Source organism: Scyliorhinus canicula, chromosome 6, assembly GCF_902713615.1.
Source record: "Scyliorhinus canicula chromosome 6, sScyCan1.1, whole genome shotgun sequence".
NCBI classification, from domain to species: domain Eukaryota; kingdom Metazoa; phylum Chordata; class Chondrichthyes; order Carcharhiniformes; family Scyliorhinidae; genus Scyliorhinus; species Scyliorhinus canicula.
Genome location: NC_052151.1, coordinates 174,562,332 through 174,581,658, shown reverse-complemented (window position 1 = coordinate 174,581,658; position 19,327 = coordinate 174,562,332). Strand labels below are relative to the sequence as shown.

Below are 19,327 nucleotides of genomic sequence, written 5' to 3'. Positions count from 1 at the left end.
TGCGCTATAATGTTCTATGTTCTATGTTCTATCTGTGTCATTACAGGACAAACGCGAGCACAACAGGCGTAAGCGGGCACAGCCACATGGAGTGATGTCTGAGTCCCGATACCTCACACCATTTGAGGAAAGAGCCTTTGTGCTGGCTGGGGAGGTGCCCTAAGGCACACAGGGCGTAATATAACGGCCACGTCGTGCCGGGCACAAATCCGAGTGAGGTGGCCTAGTACCAGGGAGCCCAGGAGGCCGTGGCTGGTTTAGGGCAATTGTGGGAGGGGGATGCAAGCCGGCCCACAGTGCTGAATAGCCTGACAGAGGCTTCACGTGTCTCGGGTGTAACATGTGTTAATGTTGTACAATCGTGACCCCAACTTTCCCCAAGTCCCAATGGTGCCGCTCCACCTCTCCCCAGTGCCCTCTCAGTAATCCTCAATCTGCTTAGCCCTCCATGCACTCCCGCTACATCTCGGTGTGTTCCCAAATTCAGGTTAGCATATCTGAGGTGGGGACAGCCTGCTGCTTACCACATCCTGAGGCCTTTGATGGCCCTAGCAGGAGTCCTCTGGAGGCTCTGGGGCTGGAGGGACCCGGCCCACTTGCCGGAGGCATATTTCTTGCCATGCCACCGTGTTCCACACGTGGATCCCGAGACTCGCCGTTGTCAGAAGGGGGGTGCACTCTTGGGAGAGCTGCCGACCGCCGCCGTCACCCCGTAACGTCGGTCTCCAGGGCTTCTTCCTCTTGGTCCGTGCCATGGGGGTCACCCTGGGGTGGAGTGGCAACTGGATTAAGCTCAGTCTGGGGCCTTCTATTCAGGAGACCCTGGGGGTGTCCAACCCATCTGACATCCCCCTTGTGAACAACAAACTTCAGTTCCAGCACATGGAGGAGACTAGCACTACAACACCCATGCTGCCCGAAAGGACCAGGCTCCCCAGAGGATGCCCACCAAGGTAACAGGGCATGGCAGGCAGCAGGCCACCTCAATCTCACCTGAGGAGCCTAGGTATATACCTAGATGTAGAGGGAAGGTGAGGAAGAGTAAAAAACTGTGGGCACCTCATGGGCACGGGTGAACATAGGCAGATTGGATTGGATTTATTTATTGTCACCGAGGCACAGTGAAAACTATTTTTCTGCGAGCAGCTCAAATAGATCATTTAGTACATGAAAAGAAAATGCATGATAGGACAACACAAGGTACATAATGTAAATACCTAGAGACTGGCATTGGCTGAAGCATACAGGATATAGTATTTATCAGGTCAGTCCATAAAAGAGTCATTTAAGGAGTCTGGTAACTATCTCAATGAGGCACTAGTTGAGATAGTCACCATTGTAATGTGGCACTTGTAACAATCATCACTTTGTTCACCAGCAGATTCTCTACACTGTCATTTCATGGTGCAAACTCAATGCTTCATCCATGTGCTGTGTGAGAATAGCAGTGCTGCCCACACTGATGACTCAGTTGGACACTTTCCGTCCCCCCTCTCTCCCTCAGCAGCCGCCACTCCGGTTTTATGACCTTTAAAAGCACAAGTGAACCACACCATCGGCAAGTCGATCCACCGGAGGCGGAGAATCGCGGAGGCCCTGGGGAGTGATGGGTCGGGCCCACTGATGGTATGCAAACGGTGCCCACTGTACGTACTGTACTGCGGAGTGAAACACATTGACACTGGTGCATTGCGATTTGGCATCAAATTGGCGCCTGTGGCGATTTTGGTGCGGAACCAATTCTCTGCCCAATCACCTTTCCCGATTTCGGCGTTGGCTAACGGAGAATCTCATCCCCTGACTCTGAAAGATTCAGGCCCGTGACCTTGGACTGATAGAACATAGAACAGTACAGCACAGAACAGGCCCTTCGGCCCTCGATGTTGTGCCGAGCAATGATCACCCTACTTAAACCCACGTAACCCGTATACCCGTAACCCCGTAACCCAACAATCCCCCCATTAACCTTACACTACGGGCAATTGGCCAATCCACCTAACCCGCACATCTTTGGACTGTGGGAGGAAACCGGAGCACCCGGAGGAAACCCACGCACACACGGGGAGGACGTGCAGACTCCACACAGACAGTGACCCAGCCGGGAATCGAACCTGGGACCCTGGAGCTGTGAAGCATTGATGCTAACCACCATGCTACCGTGAGGCCCCTTATGTATCACATAAGAATTAAAACGTCTGATTATTGCAAGATTTAATTATTTAAAGATTGACAACACAGTCCCAAAACATATGGCTGGGTGACCTTTTATCCTTTTACTTCAGGGTTCAAATCACAGGAGAGGTCGCCACTTGACCTCAATAACCACAGCTCCATGAAGGTTACTAACATCACTTGGTGGCTTGAAAAAAAGACTCACTCTCCGATAGGGAAAAATGACAGCTGTCTTCTGATCCCAGTCTAATCAACCTGGTACCAATGATAGCGCCAGTGACGGATCAGTGGCAGACCTAGAAGGTTTCAGTCATAACACCAGGTCAAAGGTTAATCACTTCATTTCAGCCAAGGTAGCAGTAGGAGCATGATTGCTAACTGCAGTCCTGTGGCTTGGGGAATATAAATCAGCGAATATAAAATCTCTTGATTGCATTTCAGTGATTTCCCGCTTAGAATATGTGTGGATGTTGGTGGAGGCCATGATCACAGTCAGTAAGTGGTGTCCTATGTTGCAAATCATGTGCCAATGCTCACTGCCAAGAGCCATCCTTTATTTTAACTCAGGATGGAACCTTAACAGCATTTGCAAGGTGTCAGGCTCAGGTAGAAAACTGGCGTGTAACTCTCCAATTGCACAGACCAGTTGTCTTACGAAATTTTGAGCCTCATAGAGAAAATAGGCATGGCAGGCCTCAGAGAATTGGAAACTGGCTCCAACGATTTTGAGGCCTCCATCCCCCAGCACGGAGGTACCAGGGGCTCCCACCCACCAACAATCATCACCAACATTCAGCTCCCTCCATTACTCCAACCCCAACATCCACTGCCAGCATTTATCCCTCCCACCAGCACCACAGAAGTATAGGCGGCACTCCTTCCACACTACACATCAATCACACACGATGTGGCTCCCACTGGGATCTGGACTCTCACTGCCCCGGTACAAGTTGCCACTGCCAGGTTTACACTGCCAGGTTGACATTGTCAACCCGTGCCAGGGGGCAGTGCCTTGGGCAAGTCCGCCCCACCCCAGCCCTCTTTCTCCCCAGGGCTATTCTTACCTCTGGACCCCTGGAGGGATCCTCTCCAATGTCCCATGTCTGGTCAAATCCCGTTGGCGAGGTATGAGTAGGGGAAACATTTGGCTGCTAATAACAGTTAAATCAACACAAATGTGTTTAAATGCGTTCCCCACCCTTTGTGGGCGTGAATCTTGTGATGTCATCAGTGAGGGGCAGAGAAACTCAGGAAACACGATCGCTCTGGTGAGAATCCCGCCTCCCAGTTCTCGGGATTTTCCACCGCTGATGGCGAATATGTGCTCAAGATCGCGCCCACAGTGTAACTGAATGGGGTTAAGAGGGGTAAAACCTTACCCTGTGTGCTGACATCCAGGCCAAGAGGTAGAAGGGTGGTCAGTGTCCATGGAACAAGGATGTTCTCAGGATGGGGGAGGAAATAATAGGCAAGAAAGAATCCTTAAGAAACTGAGGATGGGATTTTCTGGCCCTTGTCAGTGGCAGGGTCACCTGGCTCTGCCGACGTTGATCCCACCCGGCAGGTTCCCCAGTTGCGGGGCGGGCCAGCTGCACAAAGCACTGGGCACGATTTAATGACCGCGCTTGAGCGAGAGTGCGACGCGGCCGTTGGATCATGGGAGAGGCCAAAATCGGGAATTGTGCCGGGTGACGATCGGTTTGCAATCTAACCGTCCTGCTCCCATTGGCAAAATCAGGTACTGCCATAGTATGACGAGAAAACAATAATCACCACTTAAGGCTCTATATAATTATTGGGGACTGCGGGGACCCGAGGAGAAGAGTAGCCATATTAACCCCCAGGTAATGATCCCGGGGCACTGAGGTTGCTGCTCTGGTGCTCGGCGAGAGGCGGGGGGGGGGTCCATGTAAGCTCGGCCCTGGTTGAACAATGGGGGATGTGGGCCACCATTGGTTTGGGGGATGCAACTCTGGGCTGAGGGGAGGGGTGGGTGTCTCAGTGCCAATGGGTCTGCCTTACCACCCCCGGGATGTATGTACCCATTATGGGGTATCCCCAGCCCTGCCTGTCTGTCCCACCTACCACCCATAACTCCCACTGACAGTGGAGACCTCTAGCCGTGCAGCTGGAGTCTATTGCTAATAGGGAATTGGCAATTGTCTCCCACGCCGGGTCGGAGAATCGCTGGGGCGGCGGCGTGAATCCCGTCCCTGCCGGCTGCCAAATTCTCCGGTGCCGGGGATTTGGCGGGGGCGGGAATCGCGCCGCAGTGGTCGGCGGCTGCGAGCAGCGGCCCCCCAGTGATTCTCCGGCCCGCAATGGGCCGAGTGGCTGCCCGTTTTTCGGCAAGTCCCGCCGGCGTAAATTAGAGTAGGTACTTACCGGCGGGACTTGGCTCTATGAGCGGCCTCCAGGGTCCTCAGGGGGATCTGACCCCGGGGGGTGCCGCTGTGGTGGCTTGGCCCGTGATCGGAGCCCACCAATCTGCGGGCGGGACTGTGCCATGGGGGCACTCTATTCCTCCGCGTCGGGCGCTGTAGACCTCCGCGATGGCCGATGAGGAGATGAACCCTCCTGCGCATGCGCTGGGATGACACCAGAACAAGCTGGTGCTCCTGGGCATGTGCCAACTCGCGCCGGCCGGCGGTGGCCCTTTGGCGCCAGTTGGTGTGATGCCAAGCATCTTCTGCACCGGCCGGCGCGGCGCAAACCACTCCGGCGCTGGCCTCGCCAATGAATGTGCAGAGGATGCCCGGAGCCTCTGGACCTCTTCTAATTGGTTATGGGCCTGCTGGAGTGTTGCTGACATCCCCCATCATGGCCGCACCCTATTGGCTGCATCTGCTCCAGGTAGTGGGTGGGGGTGTTGCCAGGGGGCTGATGACAAATTACCCATGTGGCCGGTGGAGGCCGTTGATCTTCTAACGGCACTGGGTGCCAGTCCTCCTGGTGATGCTCCCCAAGTTGACGGTCACTTCCCCCCAGGGGGCACTGGCTGCCCTGTGGCTGACCCTCTGAGCCTCTCGGGGGGAACAGGGCATCCTGTCCAATAATCTGTCTAGTTGACACCTCGAATCGTGGCATGACTGCGAGCTGTGTGGGGTTTAAGCAATGCCACCCCCTTGCCTGCAGGAAGCTGGTGGCCACGGTCCTGAAGCATCAGCCGGCAGGACCATTATGTGCGGCGTGAAGCCCGTGGGGCCTCGCTAAGGAGACAAATCAATGTTTGATACGGTGACGGCCTTGTCGGGCCGAGGGTCGGGAACCTTGCGGCAGTTCCCACTCATTACCACACTTAATTTCCATTAAATCACGGCCAATACAGACCTCGGTGGGTCCGAAAGATGCCATCGACGCCCAATGGTGAGCCGCCTCTGCCAGTAGAAAACATGGTGCAATGCTGGGGGGTTGGGGGGGGGGGGGGGGGGGGGGGGGGGTGGTTGTGATGGAAAATACCACCCTGGGTAGTTCATGCAATTGTTCTTATCTGTGGGCAAAGATCTAAAATGTCGGTCATCTTAAAAACCATTTTCATGAGTAGTTATGAATTGATGTTCCATGAAAGATTACACTCTGACTCGGTCCAACAGATAGACCTTTTAAACAGTGAAGAAAAAAGCCTGTAATTTTTTTTTAGATGTATTTGGTCATTTGTTGATCTTGGATCAAGTAGAATTAAATGAAAGTAAGCTAATTCATTTTTCAAAGTCCATACTTCAAACTTGCTAAAACATCTAATTAGAAAGTGTCGAGTGTAACTTGCAAAGACATTTTTTTATGTAATTAGATTTTTCTTAACAGTAGTTTGGTGTGGATGCGAATGATACAGCTGTATATATTCATTAAAGTGTGCACTTTTTTTTGGTTGAGCTGTGCTTCTTTTCTTTGGAAACATCTTAAGCTAATTTAAAGTCAAACACCTGAATCAACATGTTGTAAAAGTGTTTATGTATTGAAGTGGGCCATTTCAAGGTATGATATTTGGACGGGCTTTGTGATTTTTCTTCTGCAGCAAACAGGCTGCCAGAGAGAGGAAGTTCCATCTGAATTAATACGTTCGTTACAGTGGAGATAGACTGGAAATGGCTGAGGCCACAAATTAAACTGCTCCATCCAGTTGTGCCAGGACACAAAATACAGACCTTGGGTCTTCGCCACCTTAGGCTTTCCCTTTAAAAGTACCTTAACAGATTATTTGTTTCAGGTTTACTCAAACGGACGGATCCAAGTTCCTTCAATCGGTCGAAAAAAAGATGAATTGGATTGAGCATTCAGGAGGATTTCACTGCCCCCTCTTCAGACTCGTCCCATGTTGCAAAGCTGTTTTGTGGACCTTGCGTCGCAGGCAATTAGTTGCCTCAGGAAGTCAAACCGTTTGATCATGCAATGCCGACAACACAATGGGGAGAAAGAAACTAGGTGGGGCACATTCGGAAGCTGATTTCAGGAGGCAAAAGTTCAAAGAGTTTAGCCCTCGATTCAAGCTTGGAAAGCAATTGGTGCGAGCAGCTGTTCCGTTTCTTTTGACAGGTCTTCATTTGTCACCAAGAGGGCCTTACATTTTACAACATAAATTGTTTACTCTGCCAGAATAAATGTCTACAGATAGAACTGGTGCACTTGTCATTAAAATAATATTACTAAATCACAGCTTTCAGGGGCGTGGGGGTGGGGGGGGGGGGGGGGGACTTAAAATGGACTAACCTGCAGTGCCCTAGTTGCTGAGCGAACTTAATGGTGCAGAAATCCAACCCAATGAATCCCGGGTGAATCTTATACAACTTTTGAGCAGTTTCATCTTGACAGTATTCTAACTCGCTGTGAGCTGAGTGATTTGTAACTGACTATGGCAGAGCTCAAGAGACCTGGACATGCACAAATGTAATGTGCAGCTGCCAGATCCCAGAAGCAAGCAGCCCTCTCTGTTCACTGACAACGGCGCACTGTGCATTCATGGAAACAAAGTTAAATAAAAGTAAAAGTACTGCGGATGCTGGCAAACTGAAACAGAGTCAGAAAAGACTGGATAAACTGAGCAGCTCTGGCAGCATCTGTGGAGAGGCAAACAGAGTTAATGTTTCGAGTTCATATGATACTGGGGGCGGCATGGTAGCACAGGGTTAGCACTGCTGCCTTACAGCACCAGAGACCTGGGTTCAATTCCGGCCTTGGGTGACTATATGGAGTTTGCACTTTTTCTCTGTGTCCCGTGGGTGTCCGGGTGCTCCGGTTCCCTCCCACAGTCCAAATATGTGCAGGTTAGGTGGAATGGTCATGCTCAATTACCCACTCAGTGTCTGATGCACTATCAATTACGACGAGACGAGAGTAGAGTGTAATCGAGGCTTTATTACGCAGAGATGTGTAGCATCCCGCAGCTGCTGCCGAAATGGCTGCAGCTCGGAGAGCCCACACATTTATACTCCGCCGACTGGGCGGAGCCGGCAGGCAGGGATCTATCCCTGTATCTCTAGTACAGGAGCCTTACCATAATACCCCCATATATAGTATACATAATACAACAGTGGTGACTACCACATTCACCCCTGTTAAAAAGAGTCCAGCGGGGGTGGTGGAAGACTATTTACATGTAGATTTTTAACATTTTAGGAAAAGTTTACAAATTCAAACGATTGGGTGCCTTGATCCATCGTTCGAGCGCCACAGTCCCGGTGGCAATGCAGGCGTCGGTTCGGTCGCCGGTGACTCCGGGAGCTTGTCGACCTCATCTTCACCCCCGAGTGGGACCAAAGGGAGGACGGATTGTCCAGGAGAGAGGGCTGTAGTGGGGTGCGCTGAGGGAGGGAGGGAGGCGCCGGGGTAGTGGGGGGGTGTGGAGACCCAGCTGGCACCAGGTCCCTGAGGGAGACTGTGTCTTGGTGGCTGTCGGGGTACGCCACATAGGCGTACTGAGGGTTCGCGTGAAATAGCTGGCCTTCTCGACCAACGGGTCTGCCTTTTGGAGCCGCACGTGCTTGCGGAGGAGAACAAGTCCTGGAGCTGCCAGCCACGTTGGGAACGAAACCCCGGAGGTCGACTTCCTGGGGAAGGCAAAGAGACTTTCATGGGGGGTTTCATAAGTCGCAGTGCAAAGGAGCGACCGAATGGAGTGAAGGGCGTCGGGGACGACCTCCTGCCAGCGGGAGGCCGGGACATTCCTGGAACGTAGGGCCAGCTGGACGGCCTTCCAGACTGTCCCATTCTTCCGCTCCACCTGCCCGTTTCCCCGGGGGTTGCAGCTGGTCGTCCTGCTCGAGACGATGCCCTTGCTGAGCAGGTACTGGCTCAGCTCATCGCTCATAAATGAGGATCCCCGTCGCTGTGCATGTAGGCGGGGAAACTGAACAGAGCGAAGATGGTGTTGAGGGCTTTGATGATGGTGGCAGACGTCATATCGGGGCATGGGACGACGAAGGGGAATCTGGAGTATTCGTCGCCCTCGTTAAGAAGGTACGTGTTTTGGTCGGTGGAGGGGAGGGGCCCCTTGAAATCCACGCTGAGGCATTCAAAAGGGCAGGAGGCCTTTACCAGGTGCGCTCCGTCTGGCCGGTATAAGTGCGGTTCACACTCCGCGCAGACCTGGCAGTCTCTGGTGATAGCCCTGACTTCCTCGATGGAGCAGGGCAAATTGCGGGCCTTTATGAAGTGAAAAAAACGGGTGATCCCTGGGTGACAGAGATCGTCGTGCAGGGTCCGGAGTTGGTCCACTTCTGTGCTGGCACATGTACCTCGGGATAGGGCTTCGGGGGGCTCGTTGAGCTTACAGGGGCGATACAAAATCTCGTAATTGTAGGTGGAGAGCTCGATCCTCCACCTCAAGATCTTGTCATTTTTGATCTTGCCCCGCTGTGTGTTGTTGAACATGATGGCAACCGACCGTTGGTCAGTGAGGAGAGTGAATCTCCTGCCGGCCAGGTAATGCCTGCAATGCCGCACAGCTTCTGCTATGGCTTGGACCTCCTTCTTGACGGAGGAGTGCCGGATTTCGGAGGCATGAAGGATGCATGAAAAGAATGCCACAGGCCTGCCTGCCTGGTTGAGGGTGGCGGCCAGAGCGCCATCTGATGCATCGCTCTCGACTTGGAATTGGAGCGTCGCGGCCTTGGTGATGTCGGGCTTGATACGGTTGAAGGCCGGTGAGCCTCGGCCGTCAGTGGGAAAACGATGGAGTGAATGAGTGGGCGGGCTGTGGTGATTGTATATCTGTGTAGATGCAATACAACTGAGCAAGCACTAGAGGGAGCATGGGCGAGGTATAAATACACACGAATGAAGTCAGGACACATTTCATAGGGACGGGAGCTGGTAGCAAGACAGACTAGCAGCACAGATGTAACTTTAAGTTAAGCACTGAAGAGAGAATGAACTCACAATAAAGCATCTACTTCAACTTTAATACTACGAGATTTATAAAGACACAAGGAACAACACATGGACCAGGACTGGCTTCAGAATGCTTACTATAAGATTACACAAGCTGCAGACACAGAAAGCCCAAAATGGCAAGAAAGACGTTGGAAGACTTCGCTAATTTACTGCAATTTGGACCTCCACCGCAGCTGGAAACAACCGGTAATTTAAGTAACAACTGGAAAAGCTTTCAACAAATGTTCGAGATATGTATCGTAGCAAATGATATGTGTAGTCTCTGATGCAACAAAAATAGCGCTGCTACTCGCAACAGCGGGAGAGAAAGCATGAAAAATCTATAATTGCTTTAAATACTTGAAAGGTGAAGACAGCACCAAATTAGAAGTAATACTGAAAAAATGTTAAGATTACTGTAACATCAATAACAATGCTGCTTTAAAACATTCAATGGCCAGAGACCAAATTGCACAGAGAATGAGTGATGGAAAACTCAAACAATCAAAACCAGAACAGAAAGGGTTAACTCTGAAAATCGCAATTGAAAAGTCCAGATCGAAAGAAAAAAGTAACTTGAACTTTTTACAACGAAAAAACGCTGAAATCCACTGTAAAATGGCGTTGGAGCACATTTTATAGTCTCCAGGGAACAAAAGATGAAAATCTGCTTCTATGTATGCGCAGGAAACAGAAGCCGCACATGCGCAGCTAAAATCAGCCGTTTTGCCTTCTGCGCATGCGCCAGCCACACATGCGCAGTAGACGAAAAGACGCAAAGTATAGGAAGATCGATTGCGCATGTGCAATCAATTCCTACGCATGACGCCGCGAGCGTCATGATGTCAGAGGACCCAGACTACACCCACTTAAAAGGGAAATGCCCCAAAATTGAAAACAAGAAACCTAAAGATGTAAAACCCAATTTTTGTACCTCAAAAGACAGAATACTGCCTGAATTAACACCAGCAGTTGAAATTAATTTTCACAACACCCTGGAACAAGCAGTCTGCACCACCCAAAGTGAAGAGAACGAAAACAAATCCGAAACAAAAAAAGATGATTTGTTTTTCGAACAATACTACTCAGACATGGCTGAGTTGGCTGAGTTATGCGGATATGCTGACCAGAGCATCAGCACCACGGTTGCAAACCTCAACACGACTCTACTCATGGTAGATTAATCCAACATGATGATGACATGGCAGATCATTGAGACATTGGATGACAGCAATACCCAAAAAGAAGATGATGCCACACAAAGAGCACAGAATGACTCCGTTGAGAGAGCACAGATTGACTCCACAGAGAGAACGATGAAAGACTCCACAGTGGGTGCAATGCAAGCCTCCATGGACAGCTGGTTGACAGACTCAAAAATGGAAGCAAGCAAACACTCCATACCGAACGCCATGCATGATCAAGACCATGAAGGTCTACCCACCGCATCTGAGCAACCACAAGCAGACTATGAAAGTCCACCAAGCTCACATAATCAAGAAGTAGACAATGTAAGTCTACCCACTGCATGCGAAAACAGTGACAATATGATCAGACTCGACATACAGGAGGTACAGGATCACAGCAGAGACTGACAGATCTCCACTCGTCTGGACAGAAGCACAGAGTAGGGCCACCCAAGAGTCCAGAGAGACCACGTCAATTGAAATCTTGAAGTTTTTGACTCCAGAAGAGGAGCACAAAGACCAACAAGAAAATGAAATCGGGAAGTTTTTGACTCCAGAAGAGGAGCACCAAGAAAGCAAAGAGGAATCAAATCCACCACAAATGACTCCAGAAGAGGAGTACCAAAGAAGCAAAGAAGAGGAATCAAATCCACCACAAATGGCTGATGTCACCAACATCAGTGCAACATCAGACCATGCTCTAGACGAAACGCTCAATGTAACAGATACCACAAAGGACACTCGCACCAACAACTGTGACAATTATGCAAATTATCCACATGGAACACTCATTGAGCGCAGCAGAAACAAGAACAACAACAGCAAGAACAAAAACAACATGAAGCGCAACAAGAACAACAAAAACCTCAAGAAGCACTGCAGAAACAAGAACAACAACAAAAAAACTACAAGCACAACAACAAAAACTACAAGTCAACAGGCGATGAGTGACCTGATGAGATGCCCAACGAGCAGGGGTCCTGGGGCGGGGAAGATGGCGGCGTCCACGGGGCGCACATGGCGGGCAGCCTTAAAGGTGGCGGCGCCCATGGGCCGCACGTGCCCTGAGGCAAGCAAGATGGCGGCGCCCACGCGTCACACGTGGGGGTGCAGAGACAATAGCGGCAAGCAAGTTGGCCTGGCACACAGCAGCAAAATGTCCTTTCTACCCGCAGGCCTTGCAGAGCGCGCTCCGCACTGGGCAGTGCTGCCGGGGTGTTTTGTCTGTCCGCAGAAGTAGCACTTGGGTCCCCCGGGGTTGGTTGGCTGCCACGCGGCGCAGGCCTGGCATTGGCTGGAGGAGGTCACTGGTGGGGCACACGATGGGGTATCCGCTGGCAGGATCCATGATTCCCAGGAGCGGTGGGCCGTGCAGTCGGAGGCATACGCCTGTACATTGCGGGAGGCGACTGTGAGTGAAATTGCGGGTTTCTTGGTCGCTGCGAGGTCGAGGGTAGCCCCTTCTAAGACGCGCTGGTGGATGTAAGCTAATCCCATGCCCGTAACAAAAGCGTCCCTAATTAGAAGTCCAGAAAGTTCAAAGGCCGAAACACCTGGCAATCGCAGTCCCTCGCCATGGTGTCCAGAAATCTTCCACCAACTCACCGGGAAGTTGATGCCTCGTAACAGGAGGTGCCTGGCGTAGATTTTGTTGCTCTGCTGAGCGTAGTTCTCCTTCAGTAGCACCATGGCTTCAGCTTAGGTAGGCATGTCCCGGATGAGGGGAAAGATATCGGAGCTTAGCTGCGTGTACAGGATCTGGAGCTTCTGTGCCTCTGAGGGTGGTTCTGTTGCAGACCCGATGTGTGCATCAAAGCAAGCTAGCCAATGTGCAAAGGCCGACTTGGCGTTGTCTGCTTGAGGGTGCATCTGCAGGCAATCAGGCTTGATGCGGAGATCCATCATTGTAAAATCTCTGCGTAATAAATTGATGCACTATCAATTACGACGAGACGAGAGTAGAGTATAATTGAGGCTTTATTACGCAGAGATGTGTAGCAACCTGCAGCTTCTGCCGAAATGGCTGCAGCTCGGAGAGCCCACACATTTATACTCCACCTACTGGGTGGTGCCAGCAGGCAGGGATCTACCCCCGTACCTGTAGTACAGGAGCCTTACCATGATATACCTCATATGCAATACAACAGTGGTGACTACCACAGTGTCCAAAGGTTAGAACATAGAACATAGAACAGTACAGCACAGAACAGGCCCTTCGGCCCTCAATGTTGTGCCGAGCCATGATCACCCTACTCAAACCCACGTAACCCAACAACCCCCCCCCCCCCTTAACCGTACTTTTTTTTTTAGGACACTACGGGCAATTTAGCATGGCCAATCCACCTAACCCGCACATCTTTGGACTGTGGGAGGAAACCGGAGCACCCGGAGGAAACCCACGCACACACGGGGAGGACGTGCAGACTCCGCACAGACAGTGACCCAGCCGGGAATCGAACCTGGGACCCTGGAGCTGTGAAGCATTTATGCTAACCACCATGCTACCGTGCTTAGGTGGGGTTACAGGGGAGTGGGCCTTAGTGTGTCCTTTCAGAGGGTCAGTGCAGACTTGATGGTCCAAATCCCCTGCTTCAGCACTGGATAAATTCTATGATTCCACATAATTACAAAGTTGAGCTTGTTGCTATTAGATTTGAAGCTTAGGGGCAGCATCGTGGTGCAGTGGTTAGAACTGCTTTCTCACGCTGCTGAGGTCCCAGGTTCAATCCGGCTCTGGGTCACTGACCGTGTGGAGTTTGCACATTCTCCTCATGTTCGCGTGGGTTTCGCCCCCACAGCCCAAAGATGTGCAGCGTAGGTGGATCGGCCATGCTAAATTGCCCCTTAATTGGAAAAATTGAATTTGGTACACTAAATTTATTTAATAAAAGATTTGAAACTTAGGGCAACGATACCTGGATGATAGCTCTCTGCTGAAACGGAAATAAAATCCAACATCAAGAAGCAAGTTATGCTTTTAATACTGGAGTGAAAACAATGGCATCTGGTAAGACGCCCAAGCAGAGTGAGAGTATTTCCTGGAGGTGGCCTCGTTCACACCTCACTGCTCTTGTGTGATTGGGTGTCAGATCACCGAGTCTCCTGTTATGCTGCTGATCTTTGCACCGACACACATCCAAAACTGCTTCACACTGACACAAAAGTGGTAATCTAATCCCAGAATAGGTGGAAAAATAGAGCCGCCGTAGTTTATTCATTTGAATCTGATCACATGGTCCTTTACATCTATTCCCATGTGGAAAGAAATGATTGTAGTAAAGTTTACGCTTAAGATTTGTGAACGCTCATTCACTTTGAATTCATTTCAGGTCGCACCATTAATATTAGATCAGCCGGTCTGATAGGAAGATACGGACCACAATCCAAGCAGCCTTTTATGGTGGCCTTCTTCAAAGCCAGTGAAGTGTTGTTACGCTCTGTGAGGGCTGCCAATAGTAAACGGAAAAACCAAAACCGAAACAAATCCAGCAGCTCTCAAGATTCCTCAAGGTTATCCGGTCCTGGAGGTATGAAAATATAGTTTTGCACCTTAAATTGCAAAATGTCTTTCTTAATATGTTCTGACTGAAGCAAACTGTGTTTTGTGCTTATCTTTCTATGTCGGTCATAATCATCATTGGGTTTTCATTTAAATTTAAAAGAAGTGTCAAGAAGACTTTGAAGAGGAAATGCTCATCTATCTTCCTGAACGTTGCCTCCGTCTCCTTTCTGTAACTTGTGACCCAGTTGCTCTCCAATTAAAGCAGCCCGACCCCCATCCTCTATTACTTATTACAGGATGTTATGTCTACTGCGATGCAGAAGTCATGTGGAAAGCTTTGATCTTCCAGAACCTTTTTCCTCTGATGGTTCTGCCTTCCTCAATTTCTCAGTGCACACCATGGATACTCCAATTCCAGGCTATTATATTAAAACCACGATGTGGCCACACTGTCACTCATTTAGGTTTAAAAAAAAAAGAGGGTTTTAATCAGTAGTCTTTTACCAGAGGGTTTAAAAAACATAATTAAAGAGCTAGATGACAACAAGAATGACTTCTTACTTCCTGCCTGTGTGAGTATATATTTGTGGTCTGGTTTGCTGGTATTTTACGCTGTCAACCCCTGAGGGCACAGTTGGTTATCAGATCACTCTGTTCAGAATGATGAATTGAATCCTGCCGACTTTGAGAACCGAACCCTTGTCTGCCCTCAAATATTGTTTTACAAAATAATTTAGATATATTTAGCATCCAAGGATTAGCATTTAGGGATGAAAAATAACGGTGTCAAATATAATTAATGCAATATTGAAGCCGCGTGGCTAATCCTTCCAGTGCTTTACAAACATGATACGTGCGGTGGTTGTTGTTCTAAAAAAACACAGGGGGGGGGAAAGAAAATGAAAGGAAAAAAACCCTCAACATTTTTCTGTTTATTTAATTCAGGGTTAAAAATCCTGTGTAGGCCGCTGCAGCATTGAAGCTGTGAAGGTTGCCAAGGAGCTTTACTGCCGAGCATAATTTTCCGCGCAGCACATGCGATACTCAGTGTTCCATTTTGTTTTCCTTTCTGCTCGCCTAAATGCTAATGACATCTGTTTTCAGATAATGAGTGTGATTATGTTTGACATAGTGTAAAACTGATTTTGAATGCCTTAAATACTGTTCTTAAAGCTCAATTTGAAACAGTATGCCAAAAATGTCATTTTTAATTGTGATAATTAAAACCACATTTCAAAAGAGCCAGTCTAACGCATACTCTGCGTTTCAAGACGAGGTTAGGACTTCAGTGGTGTGCTGTAGTTTTCTGTTTTCCTGTCAAACCTGGCAGTGAAAACAAGTCACCGGCCTAAAACTGCCAATCATCGTGCAGCCATCTCAAGGTGTTTCTTCCAAATGTACCGCTGGGACAATTGGATGGCAGTACCTTATTGAGGAAGGCTTATGTGACTTCTGCTTAAGGCTTCAGATTCAATCCCTGGTCAGTGCCATGGTCGTGTACCTCGACCGACAATGTGAGGCCACTCAGTTTGGATGAGTTTAGGGAGCAATGGCCCAGGGTGCACACTGCTGATCGCTATTTAGCTGCTGCTGTTTCAAGTATGCATACGTCGGTGTTGGTTTACAGACCGGATCAGGTTCAGCTGTGAGGCCTTCTACTGTTGAATAGTTTACCAACAAATGACCTATTGCATAAGTCTGTAAAGTTCAAATGGTGCAGGTAAATCCACGCTGCAACAAGTGACTACCACCATCATCAGCACAGGAAAATGTGTGGGGAAGAAAAATTTTGTGGAAAAGCCTATAAAAGATTTAATTTATTTGAACCCTGATTTTGTTTTTCTATCTGGGGAGGTGTGGAGTTTAGGTTCTGTACTTGTTTTCCTGATACCGATACATACAACTCTCACAGGTACAAAGGGCCAAATGTTTCTTGCTCTGCTGATGTGCTCCTTGATTATGTGGGAGTGTGACGGAAAGGCTAGAAATTAGAACAGAAACACCACATCTTGGCCTTCGTGACCATTAGCTTCCCCTGGGTAATACTTCCGCCCAGCCAACAAAAACACTGGTGCCTGATGGGATAGAGTCAGAGAGAAGGACTCTCAAACCAAGAATTCTCTTGCCCTTTGCTCGGTGGAAAAGCAGGGAGCTGTTACACTGAGCTTCTTGCGGATAAGCCAGCATTTGTGGGGTCTGAAGATTAAAATGTTTTCTTTTATATTCCAACCCTTTGTAAAAATGGAGTTGGCCAAAATCAAGCTCCCCACTACGGAAATGTGGCCTTCCTATCGGTGAGCACCCTTCAGGGTGTGGACAAGCTGAAGTTCCAGGTGGCCTTTCCTAGTTCTGTAAAATATTGGGTGTAATCTAACTGGGGAAAAAAGTCCGTTCTGGGCAGGATTAGTGGGGTCGTCCACCCCTGAGGCAGCACTCAGCATCATTTCCTGCACTGATCGGTACAGGAAGAGAAATGGCGTTCCAATCTCGCGACCCCTCAATGCAACCAGCAGACCCCCACAATGCTCCAACTAACCTGCTGGGCGGGTCATCGAGCCCCACCCCACCCCACCAAGATGCTGTACCAAGGTGCCCGAGTGTGCCAGGATGCTGCGCTGTTCAGAAGCCTCCACCCCCTCACCCCCCCCCCCCCCCCCCCCCCCCCCCCATCCCCGGGTCTCCGATCGCCTGGGAGTTCCCCCCAGGTACCGTTCTACCTGGTCCCTGTATGTGGGGACCAATGCTGAACAGCGCCCGGATGGAGTCTCCTTAACGTGGCCGATTGATGGCAGGTGAACGTGAGATCCAGCGCCAGCACAGTTGAGTGGGTCCTTAAACTCAGTTAGCCATACCCATTGTGGGCGGGACCCAAATCGCAACGTCTCGAGAGATTTGGTTCAATCTGGCAAGTATAACAGCCGTCAGAAATCCTGGGGGAGGCTGTTCTAAATCCTGGATCTACTGGCCGCATCGCACTCGGTTCCGGCGGGATGTAACTGGTCGATCATGCCCTTGGTGCGTTCACTGTTGAAGGAGATGCATGCTGGGTCCAACCTATTATTGCAATATTATTCAGTGGCCACTTTATAAAACTTACTTAAGCTGTATGCATCTTTGCTCTTCCCACTGAAACCTCTAGATCTCTGCTGTTCACATTATTAATAACTTTTATTCCTCCACTTCCTTTCGCACCAGCTTGGTAGGTCTTGTTGAAACATTTGTTTTTATAGCACTGCTAAGTAAAGTATTTGCCATTATTATATCACTAAGAATCATCACATGGACAGAAGATCATTTGCTTTGGTTTGGGCTTATTTAATTGGCAAGATGCATTACCTGCAATACTTCAGGTCGCAAAACCTTATAGCTATCCCATCTTTGGACCCAGTACAAAAATCATTTTCATGGAGAAACTTCTTCCCATCAGCATTCCTTCCTCATATAGTTAACACAGTGGTTAGCACTGTTGCTTCACAGTGCTAGGGTCCCCGGGGTTCATTCCCGGCTTGGGTCACTGTACGTGCGGAGTCTTTCCATTCTCCCCGTGTCTGCGTGGGTTTCCTCCGGGTGCTCCGGTTTCCTCCCACAAGTCCAGAAAGACGTGCTGTTAGGCGAATTGGACATTCTGAATTCTCCCTCTGTGTACCCGAACAGGCGCCGGAATGTGGTGATTAGGGGATTTTCACAGTAACTTCAATGCAGTGTTAATGCAAGTCCACTTGTGGCACTAAAGATTGTTATTCATTTATTCCTTTGACACACATGAAAAGCTTAAAAAAATTATCATTTTATATTTTTCACCATTTACACCAAACCATTATTACTTACAAATCTTTTTGGCTGCAATAGATTATTCTTGTCTGATTGCCCAAACAGACAGTGTGCAATGATGACATAATAATAATATAATAATCTTTATTGTCACTTTATTGTCCGCCACCTGTTCGGGTACACAGAGGGAGAATTTGGAATGTCCAAATTACCTAACAGCCCGTCTTTCGGGACTAGTGGGAGGAAGCCGGAGCACCCGGAGGAAACCCACGCAGACGCGGGGAAAACATGTTGACTCCGCACAGACAGTGATCCAGCTAGGAATCGAACCTGGGACCCTGATGCTGTGAAGCAACAGTGCTAACCACTGTGCTACCGTGCTGCCCTCAGAGTGCAACTGGGTTTAGAACATAGAACATAGAACAGTACAGCACAGAACAGGCCCTTCGGCCCTCGATGTTGTGCCGAGCAATGATTACCCTACTCAAACCCACATATCCACCCTATACCCGTAATCCAACAACCCCCCCTTTAACCTTACTTTTTAGGACACTACGGGCAATTTAGCATGGCCAATCCACCTAACCCGCACATCTTTGGACTGTGGGAGGAAACCGGAGCACCCGGAGGAAACCCACGCACACACGGGGAGGACGTGCAGACTCCGCACAGACAGTGACCCAGCCGGGAATCGAACCTGGGACCCTGGAGCTGTGAAGCATTTATGCTAAACGCCATGCTACCGTGCTGCCCATTTAGGTCATTTTAGGTGGCTGGCATGTGAGGTACCCAGGTGGAAGGTTGAGGGAAAGGAAGGGGGAACAGTGGGGTGTGGCTTGGAGCAAAATTGGCCGTAATGTCACAAATCTCTTTAAATAAATTGTTACATTTTCAGTGTCAATTTAAATAAACCAGGCACTATAATCAATAGAGAATGGACCTTAAATTTGAAATATTGATCCTAGTGCACGTTGTATGTACTTGAAAAATAATAGCATCAAAGTCATATTTTGGGAGAATGGGGAAGTACCACAGCAGCAAGCGTATTGGTGAGGCCACACCTAGAGTACTGTATGTTGATTTGGTCTCCTTTCTTCAGGAAGCACATACATGCCCTAGAATGACTGCAACAAAGGTTCACTAAATAGGTTTTTGGCGTGAGGGGATTGTCCTGCCAGGAGAGATTAAGATATTCCCTGGAGTTTAGAAGCATAACAGGTTATCTAATAGAATCATTTAGTAATTTTAAGTGGCTTAACAGGGTAGATGCTGAGAAAATATTTTCCCTTGCTGGGGAATCTAGAACAGGGTCACAGAGTCAGAATAA

At 49.3% G+C, this 19,327-nt stretch overlaps 1 protein-coding gene across 1 annotated transcript in view; it reads left to right on the top strand.

The window, feature by feature from the left end:
- The window catches only part of bmp5 (bone morphogenetic protein 5), a 177,636-nt gene that overhangs the window by 141,438 nt on the left and 16,871 nt on the right, over positions 1-19,327 (top strand). Inside the window, exon 4 of the mRNA XM_038800461.1 lies at positions 14,057-14,254. Within this exon, the coding sequence (XP_038656389.1) occupies positions 14,057-14,254 (198 nt within the window). The remainder of the gene's footprint in view (positions 1-14,056; positions 14,255-19,327) is intronic.